Below are 27,499 nucleotides of genomic sequence, written 5' to 3'. Positions count from 1 at the left end.
TGTGGAAGAGGCCCGGCCCAGCCGTGGCCCTGCGGGGTCTGCTGGCACAGCAGGGCCCGCCAAGTCGGGGCTGGTTTTGCCCTTGCTTCCCAGCCCGCTCTTCGAAGCGGAGCCTCCAAGGAAACGCGGGCGTATTTATTGGAATCGCTCTCCGTTTTCGCCCTGGAACGCGCGTGCTTCTGGGCCTGGATATGTGAGCTCATTTGTGCCCCTGAGCAGAAGGAGCAGAACTGGCACTTTTCCACCCCAGGAGGCATTTTCCTGCCTCCGGAAGGGCCCCTCGGGGAGCGTGCAAGAAACAACGGGGTGGGTTTGCTGCGGAACGCCTGGGGAGGAAGGAGTGCGTTCTCTTTCCAGCCGGATGATCCCTTGGATGTGTTTCCCGCAGGAGTAGGCGCAGTCCCTGTGCAGGATCCCAGCTATGACATTGTCTACCCGGTCAAGGTAGATGAGAGAGGGGCCTTCCTCTCCTACAACCTGTCCCACCGGCTGCTCTCCAAGAGGGCCCTTTTCGCCCAGAACCGCCCGCTGGCTTTCTACAGACTGGACCACAGGGGGCAGCAGCTGCGATTCAACCTCAGCCTGAACAGGCACCTCCTGGCCCCGGGGTTTGTGAGCGAGAGACGCTACGGGGGCATCGCCCATGCCAAGATCCGGGCTTCCCACCAGAACTCCTGCCACATGATTGGGTCCGTCCAGAACCAGGAGCAAGACATGGGACTGGCCGCCCTCAGCACGTGTGACGGGTTGGTAAGTGTCTGCAGGCTGGGCGCCCGGCCTCAGTGCGCTGCAAACCCGGAACCTGCCCCAGTGGCCGCGGGCCTTCGCTCAGCCTTCCCCCATGGTTAGGCTCTTGCCTGCATTTGGCACACTGCAATGGTATGGCTCTTTGCCTTTTGGACTCTGCCTTGGTAAGTTTTAGAGATGGTGCTTTAAAAATAAAGGATACTGAATACACACTCTCAATTTTTGCAGAGGATTTCACAAGAAACCCACATGTGGCTCCGTGATCCATATCGGAGTCCACATCCTGCTCATTTCCCTGGGTGTCTTCACAGGAAGGAAAACAATCGAGGGCCCGTAATACCTGATTCCATAAAAGTCCCTTGCGGTCAGCTCCCATTAATCGCAGCAACTGGGGCACGACTGCACAGATCTCCACCTGCAGCTTGGGTAGCGGTCCGGGGTGCCCAGCCTGGGCATCGACCCGAGCAGGCTTAAAATCCAACCCCCAGCAATAGGTTGCTCTTGCCCACCAAGATATCTTTCCCAGAGAAGGGGGAAAGGACTTTAGACCCCACCATGCATGAGCACATTTTGCCTTTGCCCTGAGCCTCTTACGCTCTCATAAGGCCTAAAGTGCGTCTCCCCTTCTTATTTTTAAAGAAGATGGAGTACGACAGCTGGGTAGCTATGAAGACCCGGGAGGTTTTGTGTGGAACTGCGGGTCAGGAACCCGATCTGGCCAAGTGTGTGATCCCACCCAGATGGTGCTTCGGGGCCTTTGCTTGCAAAGCACTCGGGCAGCTCAAGAAGCACTTGTGAGCGAAAGCATTGCCGCTTGTGCCGAAGGGCAGGCAGTTCAGCTGGGCTCTCCAGGAGGGATGAAGGTCACCTGTCATGGCTCAACTTTGCTTTTCCCCACACCTTTGTTCTTTAATGTTTCCTAGCTTGGACCAGATAGGCTAAAACCTACTTGTTTGCCTTTAGGAAAGAATTTTGCTAATTCTTGACTGGTGTGCAGTGACGTGTCTTACTCATTAGCTTTTGTCCTCCCCAGAGAGGAGTCTTCCGGCTGGCCAATGAAGACTTCTTTATCGAACCGCTGCCTCCAAGCAGTTTGAGAGGGGAGAGGGAAGCCCACTCCCACAGGGTCTATCGGCGCCACGTTCCAGAGTATGAGGCAGAAGAGTTTATTTCAGTAGTGAGCACAAAGCAAGGGATGAACCAGCTGACCCAGTCCAGGATGTGTGGAGTGCAAGGTACTTTTTTCTAGCCTTCAGATAATTTGTAGCCCGAAGAACCGTTCTGCTGAGAGGAGCTTACAATTGCTACCCATGTTGTGAAGCCACAAGATCTTGTCTTGTCCTCAGTGGACAGAGCAATGAAGCTTGTTTAAATATGTTTCATACTTCTTTTGTTGAGAAGGATTGAATGTGTCCATTGGTAGAGACAAAGGGAACTGAATTTGCAAAGCCATCTTTTTTGTCAGTGTCTTAGATTTGCTCACCTCTGCTGCTGTTTATATTTTGAAAAGTAGAAGGGGGTCGTCTTCATGCAGCTGATGCCAGGCCGGTTGGCTGTTCTCATTCCTAACTCAGTTCTCCCTTTCTCAAAATCTGCCCAGGGATGTGTTGGCATTGCAGGTTGGGAGTAGGTTGTGGCTACTGTTTGCAACAGGAATTCGGAAGAAAGATCAGCATTAGGGGAGGGTAGCCCAAAAGGGCTCTTCCCCTCTGCATTCATCCAAAACATCTGGCTATGAAGGGGAAAGGGGGGACACACCAGGAGCAGATCGTGTCTGGCAGGTTCAGGAACACTGAAACTTGTTATGGATAGGCAGACAAAGATGCTTTAGCAGAGTTTTGTTGAGATGTGGCCCTAAAAGTGGAACCTGGGACATCCAGTGCGGCTGCACAGTGGGAGCTTCAGGGCTGGGCAAAGGAAAGACGTGTCAGGGATTTGCTCCCGTAAGGTGTGGTGGCGGCCACCAACCTGGACAAGGATTGGGTCAGTTCGTGGTGGGAGAAGCTATGAATGGCTGCTGAGTGCTGACAGCTCAAAATTACCTCCTGCATCAGAGGCAGCTTGCTGGGCACAGCAGTGAGAGGAGCCGTTTCCTTCATGGCAACAGTGATGCCTCCGATAGGCCTTAAATCTCTGGACTGACTGTTTTTATATTTTTGTATCTTACCCAAATGTGTAGTCCTGTCAGTTTATACTTGTGTTGTTTTATAACATATTAGCACGCTTTAGTAGTGTGTTTTATAAGTTGCTTCAAGCAATTTTAGTGAAAATGGCTGAAACAAATATTCTTCAAGCTCTGCAGTTTGGGCTGAGTGGGTGGGAGGAAGGCTCCTCTTCTTGAGTCATAAACAAAGTTGCAAAGTCTCTTGGTTTTGGTGAACTCCTGAACATTTGGATACAATTCAGAGTAGCATTTTCTGAATTTTTGAAGAGGCATTACTTTTTCTGAAGCTCTTTCAGCTTATAATTGACCGTGACCATGGTTCTGAGACGGCAAAAGAGAGGCTGTTCTTGTACGCCATGGAACAGTCATGGCAGTCTGCTCTCCGTCTGGCAGTGGCGTCTGGATCGCCTCTGGCCCCAGTCATTTTGCTCTGTGTCACCGCTGAAGAACTGCTGGACCAAACCGGGTAACGTCCCAGTGGAGTCTGATTCAATGTGAGCCAGGAAGCAACCGAAGTGCAGAATTTGCTTCAGGTCACAGCTGGGATTAGAAACGGAAGCAGTTCCCTCGCCAGAAGCATTTTCCCTTCAAAGCTAGTGTTGGTTGTGCGTGAAGAGCAGGCTCTTCTGAAACGAAGTTTGGGAGGTTTTTCACTGGCACCCTTGGCTCCTGAAGCCGCTCAGATTGTTGACAGCTGTGCGGTGGCGAGGCAGTGCCATCTGCGTGTTTTCCTGGAAGGGTTTTGCTCCTTTCATCTGTTTTCTTGCGCGTGAGTCCATGTGAGATGTTGGCAGCATCTCTCATGCCACATCAAAGAGCGACACATTCCAGACGTCAGCCCTGAAGGGTGTTGGGAGCTGGTTGCCCCCCAAGCCCCGCATTCTTGCTCAAACCAGATCACAGAGGTCATTAGCAAAAGACATCAGGCTAGTTTGGAAACCAGCTTATTAGAGAGGTGGCAGCTCATGCCAGCAAGAAGTTCATTTCAAACATGATCCCCATCCCAACCAGAGTTCACTCCACCCTCAGGAAGGTTCCTGGTGCTTGTGGGCCAGACAGCAGGGATTCTGAATGCTGCTCAATCAGCCCGCTCTCTTGAGCTGATGTTGGACGATGGGACTAGTTGAACTGCTCTGACTCCACCGGTTCAGCAGAGTCTCTCCCAAAACCAGAGAGTGTCATGCTCTTGCCATCCCTTTGCTCACATTGCGGGGCTTGGTGGCCTTGACCTCTCAGCTTAGAGTTCTGAGCCCACCTTTTCCTCCAGACCGGATTCAGAGTCTGAGCATGACCTTGGGATGCTGCCTTGGGAAAAGCAGGCCACTCCCTGTGCAGGGGCGCAAACAACAGCCTGCCAGGTGGGATGCTGAGTGGGGAGGGTGGAAGTAAGGAGCCCAGGCGGCATGGGTGGACCTGGCCTAAGGCACAGCGATGCTCCCGGGGGGGGACAGCAGGGTGTCCGGCGTGCTGAGGCCCCTCTCCTCTCACCTCTCCTATGCCAAGGGAGCCTCATGCACTCGGAGAAGCAGAGGGAAAAGTGGGAGGAGAGGCAGCAGAAGCGGCGGCGGCTCAGGCAGCGCTCCGTCAGCAAGGAGAAGTGGGTGGAGACCCTGGTGGTGGCGGACGCCAAGATGGTGCAGCACCACGGCAGCGAGCACGTGGAGAAGTACGTCCTGACGGTCATGAACATGGTGAGTGCCTGGGGCGGGCCGGGGGGCCCTGCGCTGCTCTGGGCTGTGGGGAGCTGTGTCCGGCGGCGGCCCCAGCGGCAGCCTGCTCTCCCGGCACTGCGGAGGAATGTTGCGCGCTGCCAGGCATGTGAAGCCCCGCCTTGGATGCCGGAAGGAGCCCCGTGCTGGGGGCGCTGGCAGGATCGTGGGAGCAGCCCCCCCCCCGCCTCAGCAGCAGCCCCCTACCGCTGGTTCTGTTTCTTCCACGATGCAGGTGGCTGGTTTATTCCACGATGCAAGCATTGGGAACCCAATCCACATTTCTATCGTGCGCCTCATCTCCCTGGAAGAGGAAGAGGTAACAGAGGGAAAGCTGCCGAGGGAGCGAGAGGTGCAGGTGGAGCCGCCTCCGTGGGGATCGGTCCCTCTGTGCTCGGTCCCATTGCCATGACGCTCAGGCTGCATGCATTCTCGCCGTGCGGCGGTCGCGGTGGCTTGTGACCTTTCTCCACTGGCCTAGAGCCCTCTGCGAAAGGGGAGGTGCGATGGCGCAGAAGCCCACCTGAGCCGCAAGGAGCATCCCCTTTTGCACAGGTCTCTTCTGGATGCCGCTGTTTTGAGCTTTTGGGTTTTATGGCCAAGTTGTGGCACTGGTCTTGCGGAATCCTGAAAGGATCCTTTCAGGATTGTTTTTCCCATGCCCTCTTCTGGCCTTTGAAAGGATGAAAGATCTTTTTAATCGATGTTGGTCCTGATGATGACTTTTTAGATCGCTCTGAGCATGTGTCAGTGCAGCTCTGGTGAACAGGGGCTGCAAGTGGGAAGGCGTTGTGCGTGGAGGGTTGCAATTCTAGCCCAAGTGTACAAGTAACCCAGGAAGTCCCTTGGGGCAGTGCTCCTCCACATGGCAATGGTGAGGCAAGCTGCAGGGCCCAGGAGCGTCGGGGCAGGTGGAGGGGTGCTTGCCGAGCCAGAGCAACCCTGAGTGTAGCTGCACCGCCATCCTATTGCTCGGTAGTTTTAGGCGCTTTGTAAGCAGTAAGGTGATCGTGCGCATAGGGCGATGGAGGGCTGCTGGTGGTTGTGAGTCGCCTCCCCTGTCAGAAGCAGGGTGGGGGATGGGAGGGGAGAGGGCTCCCCCCTTGGGCAGCTGGCTGTCCACCGGGTGGACGGAACGCTGGGCCGGATCCAGGGTCCCACGTGCCTCTTCCTAAGATTAATAGGAATACAAGAGGGGAGGACCACACTCCCTGCGCACGCCAGAGTGGCCGAGTGAATCCTGCTCTCTGTTCCTGTAGAAAGATCTGAAGATTACGCACCACGCAGACAACACCCTGAGGAGTTTCTGCAAGTGGCAGAAGGCCATCAACATCAAGGGGGATGCTCACCCGCTGCACCACGACGTTGCAGTCCTGCTGACGAGGTACCGCCTCTCGCCCTCGCAGCCTCCAGAGCGTTTGGCCGGCCTCCTGGAGAAGCGCCCTCGCCTTCGCCCGGAACGGGGCTCGCGGCAGAGCGCTCGCTGGGGAGGCGCGCTCCGCACCAGGGCATAGCCCCCACACCTGGCTCCTGGCAGCCTCTGGGGCTGCTCTGACGGAGCTCTTGCCTCCAGCCCTGGCCTGGCTCCCCCGCTTCGGCGAGGCTTTCCCGCTGCTCTGTTTTAGTTTCAAACCCCAGTCGGGGATGTGCGAGGCCCTGTAACCACCTCTTTGTTGTGTGTGCTGTGTTCCTCCCCGGCTGGAAAAGGAAGGACCTCTGCACAGCCATGAACCATCCGTGCGAGACGCTGGGCCTGTCTCACGTCTCTGGCATGTGCCAGCCCCACCGGAGCTGCAACATCAACGAGGACACGGGGCTTCCCCTGGCATTCACGGTGGCCCATGAGCTCGGACACAGGTACCGTCGGGCGCGCCGTTCCCTCTCTGCTGCGGCCTTTGCAGGAGGCGGGCTCCAAGGCGTGTTTGCGGGTGCAGGTCACCTTCGGCATAGCATGAGGACTAGCCGCCGGTGTAGCGCCGAGGAAAGCGCAGAGCCCCACCCACGGCGCCTCCGCCGCCTGCACTGTGTTAGTGACGTGCCCTGTTTGGTGTGGCCCTTTGGCAGCCCTGCCGTCAGTCGGTCACCCCTCGGGGTGAGGGTGGCCCTTCTCTGCTCAAGGGGCACATTCGGCTTCAGAGGAGCTCCTGAGCCTCTTCCAGGGGTCGCCTGAATCCAAGGCAAAAAGAGCAGGGCCCAAACACACCCGGCTATTTTCATCTGGATGTCTGTAGTGCCGGTAACTGGGCCTTGGGAAAAAACAGGCCAGCTCTTTGGAATGGGGAGGAATGGCACAAAAGCCAGGAAGCGAAGCGGGCGCAGCTCCAGAGGTGTCCCTGTGTCCGGGAGCCTGCGCCTCTGTCTTGAGGACTTGTGGGGGGAGGCCGGGGAGGGAAAGCGGGGCGTCTGCCCCAACACTCGGGCTGTCTGTCGGAAGCTGCCTTGTGGTTGTGTCCAGGTGCGTGACTCACCTCTCCTTTGCGGGGTGTGCTCTTACAGTTTTGGGATTCAGCATGATGGAAGCGGCAATGACTGTGAGCCAGTGGGGAAAAGACCTTTCATCATGTCTCCACAGCTCCTGTATGACACGTCGCCACTCACCTGGTCCCACTGCAGCCGGGAATACATCACCCGCTTCCTCGAGTAAGTTCCCTGGCCCTACCCCGGGCACTCCCTGCGGCCACTCAGCGGATGCCACAGCTGTGGGGAAAGCCCCCTGTTACTCTCCCCATGCGCAGCCAGCTTTCAAGCTGAGCTCTGCTTGCTGTTTGCAGCTATTTCAGGGCACTTTCTTGGCGCTTTTTTATTGTTTACATTTCACTTTACCACTTTGAGACTTTAAACTATGTTTTTAGTTCTGGTGTTTATTTGTTTAGTTACCAGCCATCTTGAATTTCTTAAGAAAAGGTGGGCATTGCTTTTAAATAAATGCATCAGTATAATTTTATCTGTAGATGAGCCCTCTTCAGCACTGATGCTAGGGTAGTTTACAAGTATTTGGAACACATCAGCATCAGAACAGAGCATTAGAAGAAGCCACAGCTGCAAGCCAAACCACTGCATTTAAAGTATAAGACTCTGGAGAAATTGGGCAGTGAGGTCCTCTGCTGACTGTAGCACAGGAGCCGCAGAAGCAGAAGCGGGAGGCGGCAGGAGCAGAAAAAAGAAGGGGCAGCCAACTTGGCTGCTCGGGGTGTGGCCTCACTAGCTATTATCCTGCTATCTTGCTGTTTCCGGGACTTTCTTTTTCAGGCTCTCTGGTAACTCTGCAATTGTTAACAGAGCAACATGCGACCACGAATCTGCATTAAATTTCCTCCCCACTTCACCACAAAAAAAGCAGAGATTTGCCTGAGAGTTCAGAAAAGAGAAGCCTTGGTTTGGTCAAATTAAAGTCTGTGGAAGGCCCGCGGGGGAGATGGGGAGGGAACGGAGCGCCACCCCGTCCTTGGCTACGGTGGCACTTGAGCGGCTGCGTCTGCAGGAGCAATGCTGCAGCTGGAACAGCCCCAGTCCTAGCCCGGTGTGGGGGCAGCCCCAGCCCCATTGCCCCATCGGTGAGGGTGTTCAGGGACAGGCTGGACGTGCACATGGTGGGCATGTCGTGAGTGGAGCCGGCTGGAGCCGGGGGTCAGACTAGATGGCCCAGGAGGCCCCTTCTGACTCACCCTGTTTCTGTGAGGCCTGATCCCCCAGAGGGCTCCTGCAGTGAGATATCGCTCCAACCCTGATCCCGAAAGTGCCTCTCCTAGCTTGCCTGTCCCTGCATGCACCAATCCTGGCCACCTAATCCTGGCACATTAATTCGGACATCCCACCCCCTGTGCGTGACTGCATTTCCCCATTTTGGACATCCAGCAAGGAATCAAACTTCTTTCTTAGAGAAAAACGATCATAATCACCACAGCAGTTCCCCTTGTTGTGTCTGAGTTCTCTCTCCTTCATAGTGTTTAAAGCTCACTGATTTTTCAGTGTTGGGAAACAGGCTGTTCTGGTTTCCTCCTGCTTGGAATTTTCGAAGGAACGTTCGCACCTTGCTTTTTTTCCGGGGGTGGGGTGTCCAGCTCAGGGCTCAGCAGCAGCTCGGCATGCAGAAGGGCCCCCGGTTGCAACTCCCTGTGTCCCGGCAGCCCTCCAAGACCCCGGCGAGGCGCTGCCTGGGTGGAGCAAGCCCTGCGGGCCAGCGGGTTGCCGGACGACCAGCTCCATCCCTCGTCTGCCAGGCCAGCTCGCTCCCTGGAAGTTGCTCCGCCGCAGCTGCAGTCCCCACTGTGGGGTCACGGTGTGCTTCCTCCTCTCCGCTCCCATGCAGCGCTGGCTTCCGGTCAGGAACGTGACTGGGTTGACCAGCAGCTCTGGAATAAGCACGGCCAGAGCCTGTTGCAGTCCCGTGTGAGCTGGACCGTCTGGCCAGCACAGAGAAAAGGCCTGGGGGGTCCTCTGTTGATCTCCATGGTGGGGGGTCTGCAGCAGGTGTGCCTCCCTCCCTCCCTCCCTCCCTCCCTCCCATGCCCTTAACCAGAGGAAGAGCCTGGGCCCCTTCCTTCCTCCATGAAGCTGCCTCGGGGTCTCTGGCAGAGCACCAACAGGCCCTGGCGCTCACAGGGCTGGCCGTGCGGCACACGCCCCCACCCCACAGGCTCCCCTTCCTCCAGGGCCCTCCACCCGTTTCCCTCTCTGTGTCTCTGCAGCCGGGGCTGGGGGCTTTGCCTGGACGACCCGCCGGCCAAGGACATGATCGACTTCCTCTCCGTGCCGCCTGGGGTCCTCTACGACGTTGGTCACCAGTGCCGTCTCCAGTATGGCCCCTACTCCACCTACTGCGACGACATGGACGTAAGGATGGGCGGCGGGTGTCCCCGTGGTGGCCTGTGGACGGCACCGTGGGTGGTGAAGGCCCTCCAGACAGGGCTGGGCATGCTGAGGGGCAGCAGGCGGAAATGCCCCCAAATGGCAGCCCGCTCAAAGGCCCGGGTTCAGCCCCAAGCGCCCACGTGCCCTTAGCAAGCCCTTTGTTTCAAAGTTGGAGCCGTGGGAGGCAGAAGGCGCCGCTCTCCCCCCGCTCCCCAGTCCTGATGAAAACCACATCCCTTTGACTCCACCTGTTCTCCCGGGGGCCCTGCGTTCTGGATCCGCACCTCACCGTACGCCCCCTGGGGCGAGGGCTGCTTCCGGACCGCCAGGGGCAGCCTGAGGTGGCAGCGTTTCTCCCTCACAATGGAAGAGGAAATGCGGAAGGGGGTGGAGGAAGGGGGAGGGCACGTGAGGCTGCCTTGACCCCACGTCTGGGCGCTGGCAGCCCCCGCAGAGCGCCGTGTATGTGGAGGGAGCTGGTTTCCTTCACCGCGCAGGAGTCCCAGTGCTTTCCGTGCCTTTACCGGTGGACTCCCTTCCCCAGCGAGCCTCTTGGGGCTCAGGTCACAGCGCGGCCGTCAGGAAGAGTCAAAATCCAGGGGCCCCATCCAGCCTGAGGGGGCGGTGGCCCGCTCTCCTCGGAGCTGGACAGTGGGGCTCTCCAGGCGGACTCGCGAGGACGCGGGGCCCACGCCTTTCCTCCCTCCTGCAGAACGTCTGCAGCACGCTCTGGTGCTCCGTGGGGAACACGTGCCACTCCAAGCTGGACGCGGCCGTCGACGGCACCAGATGCGACGACGACAAGGTGGGGCCTCGCTGTTCGCACTGGAGGAATCGTGGCTGCCGCAGGCCGTGCTGGGGGCGCCCCGGGGGGCTTTGTGAGGCAGGCTGGCTCTGCCTGCAAATACAGGCTCTCAAGGTGTCCTCAGGAAACCTTTTCAAGGGCGGCAGGTAAAGCCGGGCATCCCTCGGCACTCCCTCGTAAAAGCAGGATGGGCACATTTGCAGTGAGACCAGTCACATGCCTGCAGTTGAGGGTGTGCGTTGCGTTGAGTCTGATTTGCAAGATCCTTTGGGGATGAAATCGCTCACATCTGTCGTGAGCGAGACGCCACTAGTGGGGGCATTCAGAGCATCCTTGGGCCCCGTTTTATTAGGAGGGGTCCAATGCTCAGGCCTGGGGAGGCAGCCAAGGTGCCTGATGGAGCCCAATCGGCCCAGCTGCCCACTGGCTCTTGCGCTTCTTGGCTCAGTGCAACTGACAGGGACAGGAGTGTGTCCGAAAGAGGTGGCAGTAAAGCATTCCTGGGGAAAAAAACCAGTTGGGCCTGGGAGGCAGAAATGCCTAGTGGGTACCTTGACTCCTCCTCCTTGGGGAAAGCAAGTGTGTGGAACAGATTTTCTAGGTTTGAACTCGGAGCCTCCTGCTTTTCTGCTTTTGAGATAAAATGTTTGCACTTCGTCTGCAAGGTCGTCGCAGCGAAGCAGATGTGCCTTTTGAGGCACTGCCTGCAAGTTTAAAATCAGAACTTCCCAGACACGAGTGCCCGCATTTGCCATTTCAAAACAGATGCAATCACCCCGTTTCCCAGCTTCTCCTTCAGCTGTCTGCTCTGGGCTGCAAGCCGTCAATCCAGGATCGGCCCCCACTCGCATGGCACCAGCGAGTGGGGGCGAAGGCCACCAGCGCCCCCCCCGACACACATGGACGCGGCCCCCAGAGCTGCACTTTGCCCCCCCCCCGGCCGGCCGAGGCAGCCCGGTCCTGCCCTTTGGCTGAAGCCCCGCTGTCCTTCGCCCCGCAGTGGTGCTTCGATGGAGAGTGCGTCCGCGTGGGCCACCGGCCGGAGCCCGTCGACGGGGGCTGGGCCGCCTGGAGCTCCTGGGCGGGCTGCTCCCGGACCTGCGGGGGCGGCGTGCAGAATGCGGAGCGGCAGTGCAGCAGCCCCACGTGAGTGGCCGGCCACGCGCGGGGGGCGGCCTGTGCATCGGGGACCCTGCTTCCCAGCCCGGGAGTCCGTCTCTGGCAAGGCTGCCTCGCAGCATGCCCGAGCGAACGGCGGCCTCAGCCCGCCGGCCGCAGGGGGCTTGGGGGAGTGGTCGGCATACTTGCCGGGCCCGGGACGCCCACGCTCCCTCGGAGCAGAATCCATGCCACGCCTGCGCAGGGCCCAGGGTAGCAGGCGAGGCGGCAGCCCCCCGGGCGCGCTCTGGCGCGGGCTTCTGGCCACAGTGCGCTCCGTCTCTGGTCTTCTTTTCCCATCCCACGCAGCCGTGCTCTCTGGGGCAGCGGTTCCTGAAAGCAGCTTTGTTTTCCAGCAGGGAATGCCAGAGGCGTGGAAGGAAGGGGGCCTCAGCTCTGTGAGGCCCTCGTTTGTGTGTTTACTGGCGAGGAGGTAATTTGTGCTCAAGGGCCAGAATTGTTTGGGCTTCCTTGTTAGCAAGCCCTGCTGAAAGATGTGCAGCCTGCTTGGCTTGGAAGGATGGAAGTGTTTTGCCCGACAAGCCCAACAGGAACCATGCTCCCTCTTTAAATTAGAGTGAAGGTCCGCCCGGTCCTTCCTCACCCTCCCAACCCGCTCAAGGGCAAAGGTCTCGGCCAGGTGATGTGGTGCTGTTACACCGTCCACCCAGAGAAAGCCCTCTGGGACCAACAGCAGGCGGACAGTGGGGCAGGGCTGCGCTCGGGCAGAGGGGCACAATGGCCCCCTCAGGAGCCAGCCTGTCAGCACCAGCAGCGTTGCCGATCCCAAGTTTTTTGCTGTCCGGGATTTCGGCACTTCATTTATATGGAGATGTTGTCGTGAGTGACATGGACCTGTTGGCCCTGGAGCAGGAGGGGGCATTTTGTGGTTTCCCAGATGTCTCTGGCCTGCAGCTCCTCTCTTGCCTCTCCGCTGGCCAGTCTGGCCAGGACAGGGGGGAGCTTTGGCCCAGCAATACAGAGGCCTCTGCCTGGCAAACGTGCCCAGCAGGGATGGGAGGCAGCCTGATCCTCTTAGCCAAGAGGTTTGTGGCTACCCAGACGTTTTGCCCTGGACTCCTAGCTGCCCCTGCCAGTGCGATCAGTGGTGAGGAATGATGGGAATTACAAGACGTGACGTCTGGAGCTCCACAGGCTGGCATCCCCCGAGCTTGCGGCCTCTCTCTCTCTTCCTGCAGACACACAGCAGGGCAGCCAGAACTGGCTGACGTGCTTCTAGGCCGCTCATTCATTCATTCTCTCTCTCTCTCTCTCTCTCTCTCTCTCTCTCTCTCTCTCTCTCTCCCTCTCTCTCTCTCTCCCTCTCTCTCTCTCCTTCCTTCCTTCCTTCCTTCCTTCCTTCCTTCCTTCCTTCCTTCCAAGCAGAAGTTTTGACTCTGCACTGTGTGTGGTTCTGATTTTGCTTTTCCTTCCCAACTTCAGGCCAAAGTACGGGGGCAAATTTTGCCTGGGGGAGCGGAAACGCTTCCGAGTGTGCAGCACCCAGCCGTGCCCGGCAGGCAAGCCGTCTTTCCGCCACGTCCAGTGCAGCTACTTCGATGCCAGGCCCTACAAAGGGAAACTTTATAAATGGACTCCAGTGCCTAATAAGAGTGAGTCGCTCTTCCTCAGGCGGGAGAAACGGGGGAGGTCGGTCGCACGCGCAGCCGCTTCCCTGCGCCGCATGTTCCACCCCTGCAGCTTGTCGGCTGTCCCTTGGCCACGTGCAGCTTGGGTTGCTGGAGTCACTGGGCATCGGACGTTCGAGGCCCCGGGAGCTCCCTGCCAGAGCATGTGCAGGCGGCTGTGGGCAGCGGGGGGCTCCCCGGCTCGCAAGGCACCCTGCATTCCGCCAAGGAATTCAGCGTCGGGCAGAGGGGGCCCTGCTTGTGCCGGAGGCCTGGCCGACCCCCGCAGCCAGGCTGGGAAGGCGTTCTCCGGGATGCCGCCGGATGGTTCAGCCACGCAGAGCATCCTGTGCCGTGGCGGGGAGGGACATGGCGGGGATGCAGGAGGTCAGGGAGCTCCCGCGAGGGCCTTGACTGGTCTTCCGGGCCTTGGCAGGCAGCCCCTGCGAACTGCACTGCCGCCCAGAAAACGGGTACTTTGCCGAGAAGCTCCGGGATGCTGTTGCCGACGGGACGCCCTGCTACGAAGGAAGCGCCAGGCGGGACCTGTGCATCAACGGGATCTGCAAGGTAGGCTGGCGGGCGGCGTCCGCCGAGGGCTCGGCAGGGCTGGGACAGCCGTCCGGGTCTGCGGCGCAGGCAGCGGCCGTTGCAGGACCCTCTGGAGGCCGTGGCGGGAGCCGGGCTCGGCTCGTGCACGAAACGGTGGCGTGTGGCAGCTGTGCTGGAGTGAAGTGGCGTTTATGGTGTGTGGATTGCAGTCAGTGGCACGTGGGTGCTGGTGTTCTCTCCGAGAACGGTTCTGTGCAGGTGCGTGGTGCCCGTGGCAGACGGTGCCACTTCTGGCTGGAGCTGCAGATGGTTAGAGCAGATGCCCCCGTGCTGCGCCTGCGCTGAGACTCCCCAGCACCTTCCCTGCCGGTGCAGAACTTGTGCAGGAGGGACGCCCGTTTGCCCTGTCAGACCGAAACCCCGCAAGTAAGGCCCACACGGTCAGTTTCTTGTGAGGGCAGTTAGGTTTATTTACAATTAAACGCATGGGTCCATGGGTGCCCAAGGCAGGAACACCCAGTGCTAATTTCATTACCATTCTATAGAATACACAAAAGGGGAGTGAATACAACACACGGGAAGGTGATTGGACATTTTGATATGGGTAGGAAAGTGATTGGATACGCGTCACAGCACCATAAAGAAAAGGTTATGTTTCACTCTCATTAGATGCCTTTGACAGGCCTTCTCAGTTAAAGTTGCCTTGAACAGGCCGGCCAAGTGAAGTAAACAGAAAGGTCACATGCGTGACTGTACAGGGTTAGGGAGGCACTTTGGCAAGCCTGTAAAACACAGAGATTGCACTCTGAAGTTACCCACTAACGGAGAGGGTTGTTTGATCTTCACAACCAGACACTGAGGCATCTTTTAAGACTGTGTATTGATGTATTTATGGCCAGGCAGAGGGGCAGGATGACAAAATCTGTTTTTCTGAGTACAGCCTGATCCGCTACAGTCAACACGCCTTTGGCCCCGCACATGGAAAAGGACACATGCTTGACCTGGTCTTCTCCACCACCCGCTCTCCATGGCCGCACACAGCTTCCGTTTCTGTTGGCAGCTTGCCTTTTGACGGCTGTCAGGAAACGTCACCCGGAAACGAAGCCCTTGGCAGCCTCTCTGAATTAATGCCCATGGGGGTGCCTGATTACTGGGGACTGCGGCCACCCCTGCTTAGGCAGCACAAAGCACTTTGAACCCGCACACGTGCATGTTTGTGCGCTCCAGCTGAAAATGCATAAATAAGAAAAACTGTGGAACATCGGTGCAGCTTGGCAGGGCGGGGGCACCTTTTTTCCCTGTTTATGAAGGGGTAACGAACCCTCTCCTATGTGCCCCTTTGGTGCTCCAAAGCCATAGTCACTAGCCGTCAAATCGCAGACTGCTTTTTGTAATCTCTGGAAAAAGAAATGGAAAGTGCAGATCGAATGGGCCTGTGACCGTGGCCACCATCTGCCTCTGCCCCTTGGCCTCCCGGGGCACCTGCGTTGGCTGAATTCGCTTGGGAGGTGAAAGAGCAGGCGTGCCGCTTGGAAGAAGGAAGCCAGGAAATGCTGCGCATGTCGCCACCTTTGAAGTTACCTGCAGGCCTTGCTGCAGGACTCCCGCGTGGGCCAGCTTGGCACCTTCAGCTCCCCTGTCGTTCGTGCACAGGCCGCCGTGTGGAACGACTGTTCTGTTTTCCAGAACGTTGGCTGCGACTACGAGATTGACTCCTACGCTGTCGAGGACCGGTGCGGCATGTGTCGCGGGGATGGCTCCACCTGCCAGACGGTCAAGAGGACCTTCGAGGAGCGCGAGGGCCGAGGTGAGGCTGTTTGCCAGAATGCCTCCCCTTTCAGCCATGTTCTGGCTCTGAGCCGCACTCTGCGCTCCACACCGGGCGAGTGAGATGCACCCTGTCAGCCAGAAAGACACGCATTCATAGAGTCCAGGAGTAGAAAAATGTGGGCATTGGGCGCGAGCAGCACCAATCGTTTTGCAAAAGAACAGTTTTTGCCAGGAGGCAAGACCTGATGGAAGTCCACAGGCTGAGACTCTTTGGCTCATGCAGCTGGAATGCAAATGTGCGTGTTTTCCTTTGGCAGTTTGTTGCTTGCGCCCGTTCCTTCCCCCTTCACACAAAGGTCAAGCCATGCCATGCCAAGCGCCACCATTTCTTCACAGCGCACAGGGTCATCCCGAGAAAGGACAAGCACTCCAGAGGGCTTTGTTCTGGGGACATCTAGAAATGGAGGGCTTTATTCCACTTTGTGGAAAGGATAAACTAGTCCTGTAACTTGCTGCTGATGAGCCGTTCAATCCCCCGAATAGGTTATGTTGATGTGGGACTGATCCCAGCTGGAGCACGAGAAATTCAGATTGAGGAGGTGGCCGAAGCGGAGAATTTCCTGGCCCTGCGAAGCGAAGACCCAGAGAAATACTTCCTGAACGGTGGCTGGACCATCCAGTGGAATGGTGATTACCAGGTGGCTGGGACAACCTTCACCTACAAGAGAACGGGAAACTGGGAGAACCTCACGTCTCCGGGGCCCACAGAGGAGCCCGTCTGGATTCAGGTACTGGAGGGACCGTTGCCTCGTGCTTTGCATGATGGTTGCGCCAGTGGATGCCGCTCTGGGAGTTCTAGGCCTGGACTCGGCATCCTTCGTGGGCAAAAGCTTTGCTGCCTCCGTTCCTAAGAGTGACCTGCGCATGCTGGTTGGATGGTCAAACCCAGTGACGGATCGCAGCATGCGTTGCTGTTTGCATCGACATCTCGTCCTTCTTGCATCCTGGCACTCAAGGCAGAGTGTTGGGGGGCAGGGGAGGGGCGGGTTTCCCAGGCACACGACATGGTCGGCTGTGCCGGACACCTTTGCACTCAAGACCTTCCATTGGCCGGCTGCTTATCTGCAAGGGAAGTGCTGTGCAGAGCGCTTGGCTGGCCCGCATGGGTCCCGCGGGCAGCCCATGACTTCCCTGGAAGGGCGTGTTCTGCGGTCGGATGTGAGGGCAGTGCGAGGCATCCTGCTTCCGTTCCGATCCTGGTGTCATGACCTTGAGCTCTTTCCGCCGAAGAGGCTGCAGTGGCCTTTTGAAATGCCGATGTATTTATTTCATTTATATCAGGCCTTTTCCTCCAAGGAGCCCAAGGCCAAATCCCTGCCTCCCTCTCCATTTTTTTTCCACAATAACCCTGCGAGGTAGGCTAGGCTGAGAGTCACTTTTACAGCTGACTGGGGCTGCAGCCTGGAACTCTGCATGGTCCGTCAGCCTTGTTCCGGCACCAGCTCCCCATGAGACGAAACTGGCCATGTTTTGCATAACTGTTTTTTAAAAGCCAGGGAAGTCTTGCATCATTCAGGCCCCTGCTGCAGAGATCCTGCAGATTTGCACAAACTACAAAAAATCTGGATTTTGCACAAATCTGAAATTAACTGTCAAAAAATTCATGGTGGCACCTACATGGGCAGGGAGGAGAGGATTCTTCCATTCTTTGTCGTGGCCTCCGTGCATCACACACATGGGCGCTGCGCCTGCGCTGTGCCTGTAGCCAGGAAGATTTAAAAGCTTAATGGTTTTGGTGGGAACTCCGCACTCCCCCAATAGTATAAGAAGGCAGAGTGCCCGCCATTTCCTTAGTCTTCTTGGGACCACTGTTCGCTGTACCTCAAGCCTTTCGTCTCTCAGTTCGTAGCTATATTGTGTATCTTGATCCCCTTTAAAACAGTCGTTCTCTGTTCTTTTAGCTTTCTTGTTAAGATTTCCAAGTTATTCATCCCTCCCTGTTAGAAGTTTTTCTTCACATCCCCCCTTCCTCCCCCCCAAAAACGGTTTATTCTCTTCTTACATTTCTCGGCTTCGCTATCTTCTCTTTTTCAATCTCGATGGCTCAGCATGTGGCTTTCTGCAGGTGTTCTCAGTGCGGGTCCACGATGTCCCCCACTGATCCACATGACTTGTGCCTTCTTTGCCTCGGAGAAGGACATAGGACCAGTAAGTGAGGCCATTGCCAGGCCTTCACCAAGCAGGCGCGAAAAAACCGGGAAAACCACCTGCACAGGCTGCTCTGGGACCAGGCCTTGGTTCGGTCCGATCAGCTGGCGGCCCAGTCCGCTGCGCAGCCCTCCTCTTCGGCTGCCCCTCCGCCCCGCCCATCGGCTGATGGCGCTGTGCTGCTGGAGGGCAAGCGTTCCTCTAAATCTCCTCATAAACAAAAGGAAAAGTGGGAGCACAGTGGATCCAGCAAGTCCTCGGGCCATGAGAAGCCTAAGAAGGACAAGGCAGGCAAGACGGCTCACAAAGCCAAGAAGGCCGATCAGCCCCGGCACCGTGATTCCGGATCGCCTGCCCGTCGGTCCCGATGGCCGCTTCGGTACCAGCACCAACTGGACCGGCTCTCCAACTGGTGATGCAGGTCACCCTGCTAGGGTCCCCGCGAAAGGTTGCTCCTTCCATCTTGTCCTCGCCAGAACATCAGGAGGCAGCCATGCTGGGATCGATTTCCAGCGGAGAGATCCGGGACTCTCCACAGATGGCTGCTCCGATGGCACGCTTGCCCACACCGCAGCCTTCGCCTGCGGCTTCACCGAGGGCCCTGCCTCAGCGAGTGCGGTACCAGCAGTGTGCCTCCGTCTGTCCCTCCGGAGAATGGGTGCAACCGCCGCATGGATCTGCCCATCGTGAACCATGGGACGACTATGCACCGTACAGATATAATTCAGCGTACACTGTCTCCGATCCCAAGGGATGCTCCATCGACATCTGCGGCAGCTCAGACCAGGCGCCCTTCCTCGCTGGCCAACTCCTCCTCCAGTCCTCTGCTCCATTATGATTCTGATTCGGAGGACTTGGATGTAGCGTCCACCTCGCTGGACGTCGTGATCACCACACAAGGTCCCAGCTCACCCGAGGAGTCGTATTCGATGTCTGGGGAACTGATGGCGAGATTGGTGAGGTCACTGGAGATTGAAGCCCAGCGCCACTTTGATCCCGGTACTGATAAGTTCCATAACATCGTCAAGAGAGAACAATCCGCCACCATCATTTTGCCACACATCACGACGCTCCGTCAGGCGATGATGGAACCATGGAATTTCCTCAACCAGCCACAGCTGATTTCACGGCGATATGAATCTATGTACCAAGTTCGTGAACAACACATTCCATTTCTCCTGCGTCACCCGAGGCCGAACTTGATCATCATGGAGTTGTCTCAGGGTCGCGAGTTGAGAAAACATACCACTTCTTGTGACAAGGAAGGGTGGGAGATTGGCATGATGGCTCGCTGCATTTACGCCCCCACAGGTCTCAGCTCCGGATCTCCAATTACGAGGCGACGCTGGCTCGCTACCAGTATTTTCTCATGCAAAAACTGGAGAACATTACAGCGTCGCTTCCAGAGCAGCAGAGGGACGTGGCTCACATCTTCACCAAAGAGGCGATGCAGGTGGTGATTCAGCAGCTCTCTATGGTGAGGCATCATGTCGATTGCGACTTGAGGGCCCGTGTTGGTGCTGTAGCCCTCCGTCGCCATGCCTGGCTCCAGAATTGCAACTTCCTGGATGAGACAAAGCACCGCATAGAGATCATGCCCTTTGACAGCTCAGGGCTTTTCAACGCCAGGACAGACCACAAGTTCAAGACCATCCACAAATCACACGTGACAGCTCATCATATGGAAGACCCCAACCAAGCCCTTTGTAGGAAAAAGGCAGGATATAAATCGAAATAAATGAGCCAATCCAGACGTAAGTGGTCTTGGTCCCATCCCTCCTACCAGTATCAACCCTACACGCAGTTCCCTGACCAGCAGCAGTTTCAGCCTCGTCAGCAGCACCACCACCTTAGCGCTATCAGCAGGGCCGTCACCATCTGAATTCTGATAAGCACCAGCATTGACGGGCTGAGCGAACCTTTTCTCCTCTCCTGAAGCCACCCTCCCCTCTTCCTTTTGGGGACTGACTGCAAAGTCAACTTCCCATTTGGGAGTCCGTCACATCTGATCAGGGGGTTCTATCCATCATGGAGCACAGATATAGAATCGAGTCATCGGGACTGATCTGATATACATCTCTGTCGACAGTTCTCAAAGACAAAGTTCAGCAGCTTCTTCGTAAAGAAGCAATTTGACAAATGTCATGCTCCGAGGGGTTACACAGTTTCTATTTGAGATATTTTATGGTTCCGAAATGTAACAGTGGTCTTCGCCCAATATTGGACTTACGTGGTGTCAACAAATTCATCAAAACTAAGAAATTCCAGATGACCACCCTTCAAAATTTATCCTTCCGTTGCTCAGGAGAGCAAATTGGTTCGCTTCCTTGGACTTAAAGGATGCTTATTTCCATATTAGCATCCACCCGTCTCTTCTTCGGTTTACGGTCCAACTTGTCTGAATACAACGTTTTACCATTTGGACTGGCTACTGCGCCACAGGTCCCGGTGTGTGCACATACCCAGCTTCAGGGAATTCAAGTATACCCTTACCTTGATGGCTGGTTGATCGTCTCCTCATCTAGAGAAGGCCTTCGATCGTCGATTCGAACTACAGGCACCCTCTTAGATGATTTGGGACTGTGTATTAATTACAAAAAAATCGTGCCTTGTTCCTTCACAGATCATCGATTTCATCAGAGCCTATCTCAGTTCCACGATCGCGAGAGCCTTCCTTCCTCAAGAATGACAAGGGACTCTTCATGCATCCATTTGGCGGATCCATATGGACAGAACTGTTTCAGCCCTCTCGGTACAGAAGCTCCTCGGACAGATGGCTTCCGCAGTCTCTATGGTCCCATACACCAGACTATGGATGAGGCCCCTCCAACTCTGGTTCAATGGCCATTCCAACCTCAACAAGATTCACCTCACCGGCCTCTTTGTCTCCCAGCCTCCGTTCTCCAGACCCTGTCACGGTGGACTATATAAAGCAATCTTTCTGTCGACATTTTGTTCCACCCACCTCATCCAGCACTGACTCTGCTCACCGATGCCTCCTTCACCGGTTGGGGAGCTCTGTGTGCCGGCCTTCGCACTCGGAGCACTTGGGACAATCACTAGGCTGCCAAACGCATCAACTACCTAGAGCTGCTGGCAGTCTTCAAAGCCGATGGCCTCCTCGGTCCTGACACCGACCCGGCGGTGTCTGGACACAGCTGTTCCTCCTCCCTTGATACCGACGAATGCTGCATCGGATTCGAGCGTTCTGCACCCTGATATTCAATTCATTCTCCAGTCTGCGCTAAGACCTACGACTCATCGCTTGTTTGTGGCTAAATGTAAACATTTCACATCTTTTGCTGAAACCAACCACTTTACTGCTCATTCAGCCTCTATTGAAAATGTTCTTCAATTTCTTTTATCATTACACCAGACTGAACTCAAACCTTCATCCATTAAAGTTTACATCGCTGCAGTCGCTCACTACCGTGGCCAGGTGGCCGGCTCATCGGTATTCTCCAGCGTCCTTATCTGTCGATTCCTTCGAGGATTACAGGCTCTCCAGCCACCGGTGAGGTCAGTTGTTCTGACGCGGAGCCTTTCTGTTGTGCTTCAAGCACTCACCAAACCTCCTCTCAAGCCCTTGGCGACTACCGACTCAGATCTCTCGTCACGGAAGACTGCCTTCCTCGTTGCTCTCACATCAGCTAGAAGGGCCAGGGAACTCTGCGTGCTTCGTACAGACCCTCCTTATCTCCATTTCCACAAGGAGAAGGTAGTTCTGCGTACTGATCCGGCGTTCCTTCCAAAAGTCGTGTCACCCTTCCTGTCGATCAGGACATTATCTTACCAGCCGGTTTTCCGACTCCGTCTGCGCCCGTGGAGCGCTCGCTGCACTCCCTTGATGTTCGACGCCTCGCCTTCCACAGGTCTCTCACAGAGCCCTTTCGCAATGCCAGGCGTCTTTTCATCAAGCATTCAGAGCATGACAAAGGGTCTCCTATCGGATCCCGAAGACGCTCGAAATGGATTGTGCAGGCCATCGAGCTGGCCTGTCAACTTTCTAAATTGGATGCACCCGTCAGGCCCAGAGGACATTGCACAAGGGCGGTTGCACGGCTTCTGCCTCTTCTGCTGGCGTTCCGCTCCGTGACACACGCAAGGCGGCCGCTGGCACTGCTCCTGGCGCCTCTGCCCAGCGTCGCCGCCGCGAGGGGCGTGCCAGGCGGGATGGCGCCTTTGGTGGAGCAGTCCTCCCTTCTGTTCTTCAGTGATGACTCCGTCCCACCTCCGGGTCTGGCAAGCTTGCTCGTCTCCCGTATGTGCGATGCACAGAGGCCACGGCGAAGAAAGGCAGGTCGCTCACCTGGAACTGCCGTTCTTCGCGTGGCCATCTGTGCATTCACACAACCCGCCCACTCGGTGTCAGAAACTGGGTTTCTGTGGTACTGTGTTTTCGCTTGGTTACAGATCTGTAGAGTGTATCTTCATGTATATATATACACTCATCTTTACTGTCCTAAACACAGGATGTGTAATAATTTTCGCTTCTGCTTTGGGGACGAACAGTCGGTCTTCAGTAGACTGAGGAAATGGCGGGCACTCTGCCTTCTTATACTCTGTGTGGGGGGGGGGGGTGTGGAGTTCCCGCCAAACCATTAAGCTTTTAAATCTTCCGGGCTGCAGGCACTGTGCAGGTGCAGCACCCAAGTGTGTGATGCAGAGATGACCACTCGAAGAGTGACCGTTGCAGGTAAGCAACCTGCCTTTCTTTGCAAGCTTAATGTTATACCGAGAACAGCAGTGACTTGGAGTGAGTCGGCCCCAGATTGTGCTAGAGATATGCCGTTCTTGGCTTCGACTTTGCACAACCATTTTGAGCAGCTTTGCAGAAACCAAGCCCTCTGGCCTGGCCTGATTTTGACCATCAGGTCAGAAGATATGTCTAAAGTCCATCAAGCTTAAGCCAAATGCGTTTCCCAGCATTGCACATACGTAGGCCTGTGTTTGGCTGCTGGCTTGACCTTGCCCCAAAGGCCAGCAAGGGGCTGGGCAGGCGTCCTGCTGCATCCCGTTCTCTCGCTCCGACTGCCTCCTTGCTCTTTGCCCAAGCGCCAGGCAGGCAGCGCCTGCAGGCACCCCTTGGCCTCTAGCATCTGCTGCTGCAGCCCGCTTGCCCTGCCTCCCTCTCCATTGCGGGGATCTGGAAGGAAGCTGCTGGAAACAGCTGTTCTCGGATGCTCCAGAACACACAGCTTGATCCGCGCGGGCCCATTCGCCGGCCGTCTTGGCCATGCGCCAGGCAGGCTGCAGGGTGGAGCGTGCGCGGCCATGCGGCTGGAGCGAGCAGGGGACTGCGGGCCTGGCGGCTGGGGACGGGGCGGCCAGCCAGATGCCGGGTGGTGAAGCAAGCGGGCGGCACGGCCGGCTGCCCCGTGACAAGCTCCCAGACTGGGATGGGACGGACTGAGAGGGCCGGCTGCCTTTCTCCCCGCTGGCCTGCGGGATCTGCGTTCCCCCCAGAGCCGCACTCCGGAGCCGGCCCAGCTTGCCATAGGGCCTGAAGGCTGGTGGAGCAGCCAGCACCAGCCAGAGAACCTGAGCACACCTGGCACCTTGCTTTTCTGGAGGTGCCACTTGCAGAGACCCCACCTGGGCCTCTCTTACCATGGCACACCTTTCCGTTCTGCAAAGGCATTGCATAAAATGAAATCAAACTGTGCACAGCTAAGCTTCCCTCTTTTGCAGCCAAAGCCAGCAAAAGTCCTCTGTGCCAGCTGGGTTCTTCCTTTGCGGGAGTACTTGGCCGTTCGAGCATTTCGGGAGATACTTGTGCTCACGGGGAGGTGTTTGGCTTTCCCCTCCCTTCCCTTCCCCTTCCAGCCCAGGCGCTGGGTTCCCTTTTGGACCCCCGCTCTGCTCCGCTCGGCTGAACAGCCTCCTCCCCGCCTCCCGGCTGCCTGAGAGGCCTCTCCTCCCAGAGACCCTCCCTTGTCGAGGCCTGCTCAGCACAGGCAAGAGGGCTTTCGGAACAGACCCGCTCAGCCCCCCTGCTCCCTCCTGCCGTGAGCAGAAAGACGCGGGGAGCGAGGGGAGGTGCGTGAGCCAGAGGCTGCTCCGTGAGCCTGGTGCTCGCCCTGCCCTGGCCGAGGGCTGTGGGGAGACGCTTGAGGCGCTCCTCGCTGCGCTCAGGAGTCACGCGTGCCTGGCGGCTGGAAACTCACCTGGGCGCCACCCGAAAGGCTCCCTCCAAGTTGCCTCATTTGCACATGTGCAAAGTGTTCTGCACATTTGCTCGCTCACACGCCGGGGGCCGTTTCGGCTCCTCCGCTATAGGCAGGCCTGAAGGACAAAGCTGATTTGCCCCTGGCAGGCTTTGAAACAAGTGGCACCCGGTCACTTTGCAGGCTTTTCCTGAGGTGCAGGTGGTGCCCTTTGCTCAGGCCGTCCCAGGACTGAGGGAGGTTTCCTTTTGGACCTTCTTGACGGGACGCCCCTCTTTGTCCCCACTCGGTTAACCACCACTCGGGTATCCCAGATGAATGTTGTAATAAGGTTTTCTTCTTTCCTCCCACGCAGCTCTTGTTCCAGGAGAAGAACCCGGGAATTCGCTATCAATACACCATCCAAAGGGAGGCAGACAGTGAAAATGAGATCGCTCCAGCCGAGTTCTTCTGGCAGTACGGCAGCTGGACAGCGTGCACGGCCTCCTGTGGGACAGGTAAAGCTGCTCGCCTTCCCTTCTGTGCATCCGTGCCTTTTCCTCACCCTCCAGCGTCGTGTGAGGAGCGGCAGGAATTGTAACAGCCCGGCCAGGGTTTGCATCCTTGAGTCCAAGTGGGAAAGCCCCCAGTTACAACTGAACGCCCTGGCAGGTTCACGCAGCAGCCAGCCCACCCTGGCTTGGAGCCAAGAGGGGTGCTTGCTGCAGGAACTCCACCACGCCCAGCAGGTGTGGTGCTCACCTGGGCGCAGCCCCGCTGCACCTGCCCCCGTGAAGCTGGCAGTCAGCGGCCTTCTTGGGCGGTCGCGGGGATGAAGTTTGCACTTTGAAGCACCCATCAGTCCGGTGACTGCGTGCCCCGTGACCGGCAGTGAATGCCTCAGTGCTGGGTGCCTGGAGGAGGGCAAATGGTGTCCTTGTTGTCAAGGAAGGAGAGGAAGAAGAGCCTGGGAGCTACAGCCCCACTTGGGAAAACCCTGGGGCAGGTGATAAGGCAGTCAGTCGGCAAGGGCCTTGGAAACCGCGCGGCGACGGCCAGCGGCCAGCATGGATTCCTCGAGAACAAATCCTGCCAGACTCCTCTGAGTCCCCTTGTTGACTGGGGACCCCCCTGATGGACGGTGGGAATGCTCTGCACCTCCTCTGTGGACTTCAGCAAAGCTTGGGCAAAGTGCCCATGAAATTCTGATGAGTGGGCTGGGTGGAACAGCCATCAGGCGGACCTTCCAGAACCTGAGCGCTTCCCCTCGTGCCTCGCCTGGTCCTGCAAACTGAGATGAGCCAAGAGGAAGGGCCAGAGGGAGGGAATCAGGCAGTGCTGCGAAACGCGCGCTCCGGATGAGAAAGAGGAGGGAAGAGCGAGAGTTTTGTGACAGCTTGAACCTCCTGTGTCCAGAGGCTCCGAGGGGCACAGCCGTGTGCGTGAGGCTGGCGCTGAGCCTGCCAACGGCAGAGCCCTCCCTTGCTGCCGTGTCTCTGGCACACGCCCCGCTCCCACCCCTGCCGCAGAGGCATGCAGTGTGGCTGCCTCCGCTGCTGCGGGAAGGCTCCAGGCTGCCTCTGCTTGTGGTGGCCCCGAGCCCCGGAACCCGAGTCGCAGAGGCAGCAAGCCGGGCATCCCTGGGGGCTGGCTGCCAAGGGCCCTGGTGTACAGCCACGCTCATCTGGGCATTCCTGTGACCTGCCACTGGCCTGCCTCCCAAGGGAATGCCCCCCTGCTGAAACAACCCAGCCTCTGGCGTCCCTCCGCAGTGTCACGGCTGCAGATTCCACCCCTCCACCCAGCAGCACCCTGTCGTGCCGTCAGCGGCCTGGCCGGGTTGGGCCGAGGCCCACGTTTGGAGGGGAGGGAGGGTTCCCCTGGTCTGCTGAGCCGCTGCTTGGCAGCGTCCCCCCCAGTCAGGCTTGCCTCGTGGCGCTGACACAGGCCGTCCGAGCAGCCTCTCCCAATGCCCCCATCAGACTCCGTGCGGGAGCGCCACTTTCCTCCTCATGCTCCAAGGAGCACGCAAGATGGGGTGTAAAGGCAGAAAGAGGATCTGTACTGGGGCCTGGAGGGTGCCTTCTCCGCCCAGGGGGCAGCTTCTGAAGGGCTCAGGGCAGCCGGGCTCCCTGCAGATGCTGAGGGTGGCCACATTGGCATCATGAATGGAAGGGACCTTTCCAGCAGGGGGGCTGTGGGGGAAAGAAGTGGGGCAGCAGTGCCCCAGAAGAGGCCGACGTACTGCCTTGCGCTGCCCCGCCGGCCGAGGAAGGGCGTGCGGCGAGGGCTCCCTTCCCAGCTCGCTGAGGAGCACGCTGGCCAGCCAAGCGGCCTTCCGGAGCCCCGCCAGGGAGTGCGGCTGCCAGAGGGATAATCTAATCCTGGCTCGAAGCCCGCCCGGTGGCAGAGGTCCAACTTCGCTCCGGCTGCACCGGCTACTGGCCCCCGCACCTCGCTCGGCCTCGCGCGCAGTGTGATGGGGGAACCGGCTTTGCAAGGTCGGGCTCCGCAGCCAAGTGGTAGCGGGAGAGGAGAGGAAGCGTGCCTCCGCGCAGCAAAGCTGCGGCCCACCCGAGCGACTCCCGTGGGAGCGAGCGAGGGACCGTGCTGCTGACTCGTGGCACGTGGCCAGTGTGGGGGGGGGGGGGGCACTGAGGCCGGCTGCTGGCTGGACTGTGCGGAGGGGCAGGGTGTCTGCAGGCCCCGAGAACAGCCTGACGGACCCTTGGAGCTGCTGCGGAGAACGGAGGGAGCTGTGTGGAACGGCACCTCCGGTGGGCACCGTCCAGAGGGATGTTCACTGATGCCCCTGGAGGCAGGAATCCACAGAGTGGTCCCAAGATGCAACCTGCGCCCGCTCACCTGGGAATCAGCCCCCCGGAACTCGGGGGGTTGTGCTTGAGCAAAGCTGCACAAGAGCCTGGCCTGGCACAGGCCTCCCCTGCTGAGCGGGCAGTTCGTGTGTCCGGCGCGCGCGGCAGAAGTCCTCTCGACTGCGCCCACCCAGGGGGGGCTGATTCATCTCCTTAGCCTCTGGATCCCGCTTCCCGAAGGGAGCCAAACCGGGCTGGTGCCACTGGGCCTGCAGGGCTTGTGCTCCCGTGGCAATTCCCACCTGGAACGCGCGTCTTCCACTTATCAGCATCATTTCCCCAGCGGCCCGCCAAAATTGTCAGGGATGCCAGCGGCTGTATTTCCAGAGCAGAGCGCTGGAGAAACCGCCCCCAGCATCCAGGTTGCTCCCTCTGCCTCAGCCTGCGTCTCCCTGGCACATGTGCGCCTTGCGGAGCGGTCTCCTGGCCCCCAAAGGCCCCCCTTTCCCTCCCCAGGTCTGGGTTACAGCGAGACCCGTTTCCTCTGCCCGGTTCTGTTCTCAACGCAGCCCAGCCCGGAAGTCCTCCTTGTGCACCTGTGTCGGGCCCGCTTTCCCGCTCGCTTTTCCCTCTGCTGCGCCCGCATCCCGCTAGGAACGGGCGGGGGAGCATCCTGGGTGCCCTTGCCTGGGATTTTTGTGAGCAAGTCCTGGCATGGACTCAGCCCCGTTTATGGGGGCGGGGGGGTGCTGCCTTCTCTGCCCACCCCAGTCTTGGCATAATTCTGCAGAAGCTCTTGGACGAGTGTCCCGGGGCGATGGACCAGCTCTGAATGGGGCTCCTGCCCAGGGAAGTTAGTCCGCTCTCCAACTAGCCTTCAGGAAAGAATGCAGAGAGGGAAGGCCTGAGGGATTGCCCAGCACCCTGAGCTCTGCAGAGGAAGAG

At 58.0% G+C, this 27,499-nt stretch overlaps 1 protein-coding gene across 3 annotated transcripts in view; it reads left to right on the top strand.

Moving 5' to 3' along the window:
• Window positions 1–555: 555 nt before the first annotated feature.
• ADAMTS7 (ADAM metallopeptidase with thrombospondin type 1 motif 7) overlaps window positions 556–27,499 on the top strand; it is a 38,929-nt gene continuing 11,985 nt past the window's right edge. The window contains exons 1-15 of one of the 3 annotated variants that reach the window (XM_044444907.1): window positions 556–750; window positions 1,781–1,982; window positions 4,415–4,602; window positions 4,856–4,939; window positions 5,880–6,004; window positions 6,328–6,477; window positions 7,117–7,260; window positions 9,309–9,453; window positions 10,184–10,276; window positions 11,277–11,422; window positions 12,878–13,047; window positions 13,499–13,632; window positions 15,301–15,421; window positions 15,928–16,172; window positions 24,115–24,256. In XM_044444907.1, the coding sequence (XP_044300842.1) occupies window positions 682–750; window positions 1,781–1,982; window positions 4,415–4,602; window positions 4,856–4,939; window positions 5,880–6,004; window positions 6,328–6,477; window positions 7,117–7,260; window positions 9,309–9,453; window positions 10,184–10,276; window positions 11,277–11,422; window positions 12,878–13,047; window positions 13,499–13,632; window positions 15,301–15,421; window positions 15,928–16,172; window positions 24,115–24,256 (2,158 nt within the window). In that variant the 5' untranslated portion in view covers window positions 556–681. Of the gene's footprint in view, window positions 751–1,780; window positions 4,603–4,855; window positions 4,940–5,879; window positions 6,005–6,327; window positions 6,478–7,116; window positions 7,261–9,308; window positions 9,454–10,183; window positions 10,277–11,276; window positions 11,423–12,877; window positions 13,048–13,498; window positions 13,633–15,300; window positions 15,422–15,927; window positions 16,173–24,114; window positions 24,257–27,499 lie in introns of those variants that run through there. The other 2 variants (XM_044444905.1, XM_044444908.1) reach the window with 2 other exon arrangements.

The sequence above is a fragment of the Varanus komodoensis genome, unplaced genomic scaffold (genome assembly GCF_004798865.1).
Source record: "Varanus komodoensis strain SLA01 unplaced genomic scaffold, ASM479886v1 scaffold46_1, whole genome shotgun sequence".
In the NCBI taxonomy this organism is placed as follows: domain Eukaryota; kingdom Metazoa; phylum Chordata; class Lepidosauria; order Squamata; family Varanidae; genus Varanus; species Varanus komodoensis.
Note: the sequence above shows the minus strand (reverse complement) of the source record. Positions and strands in the feature narration are given on the sequence as shown.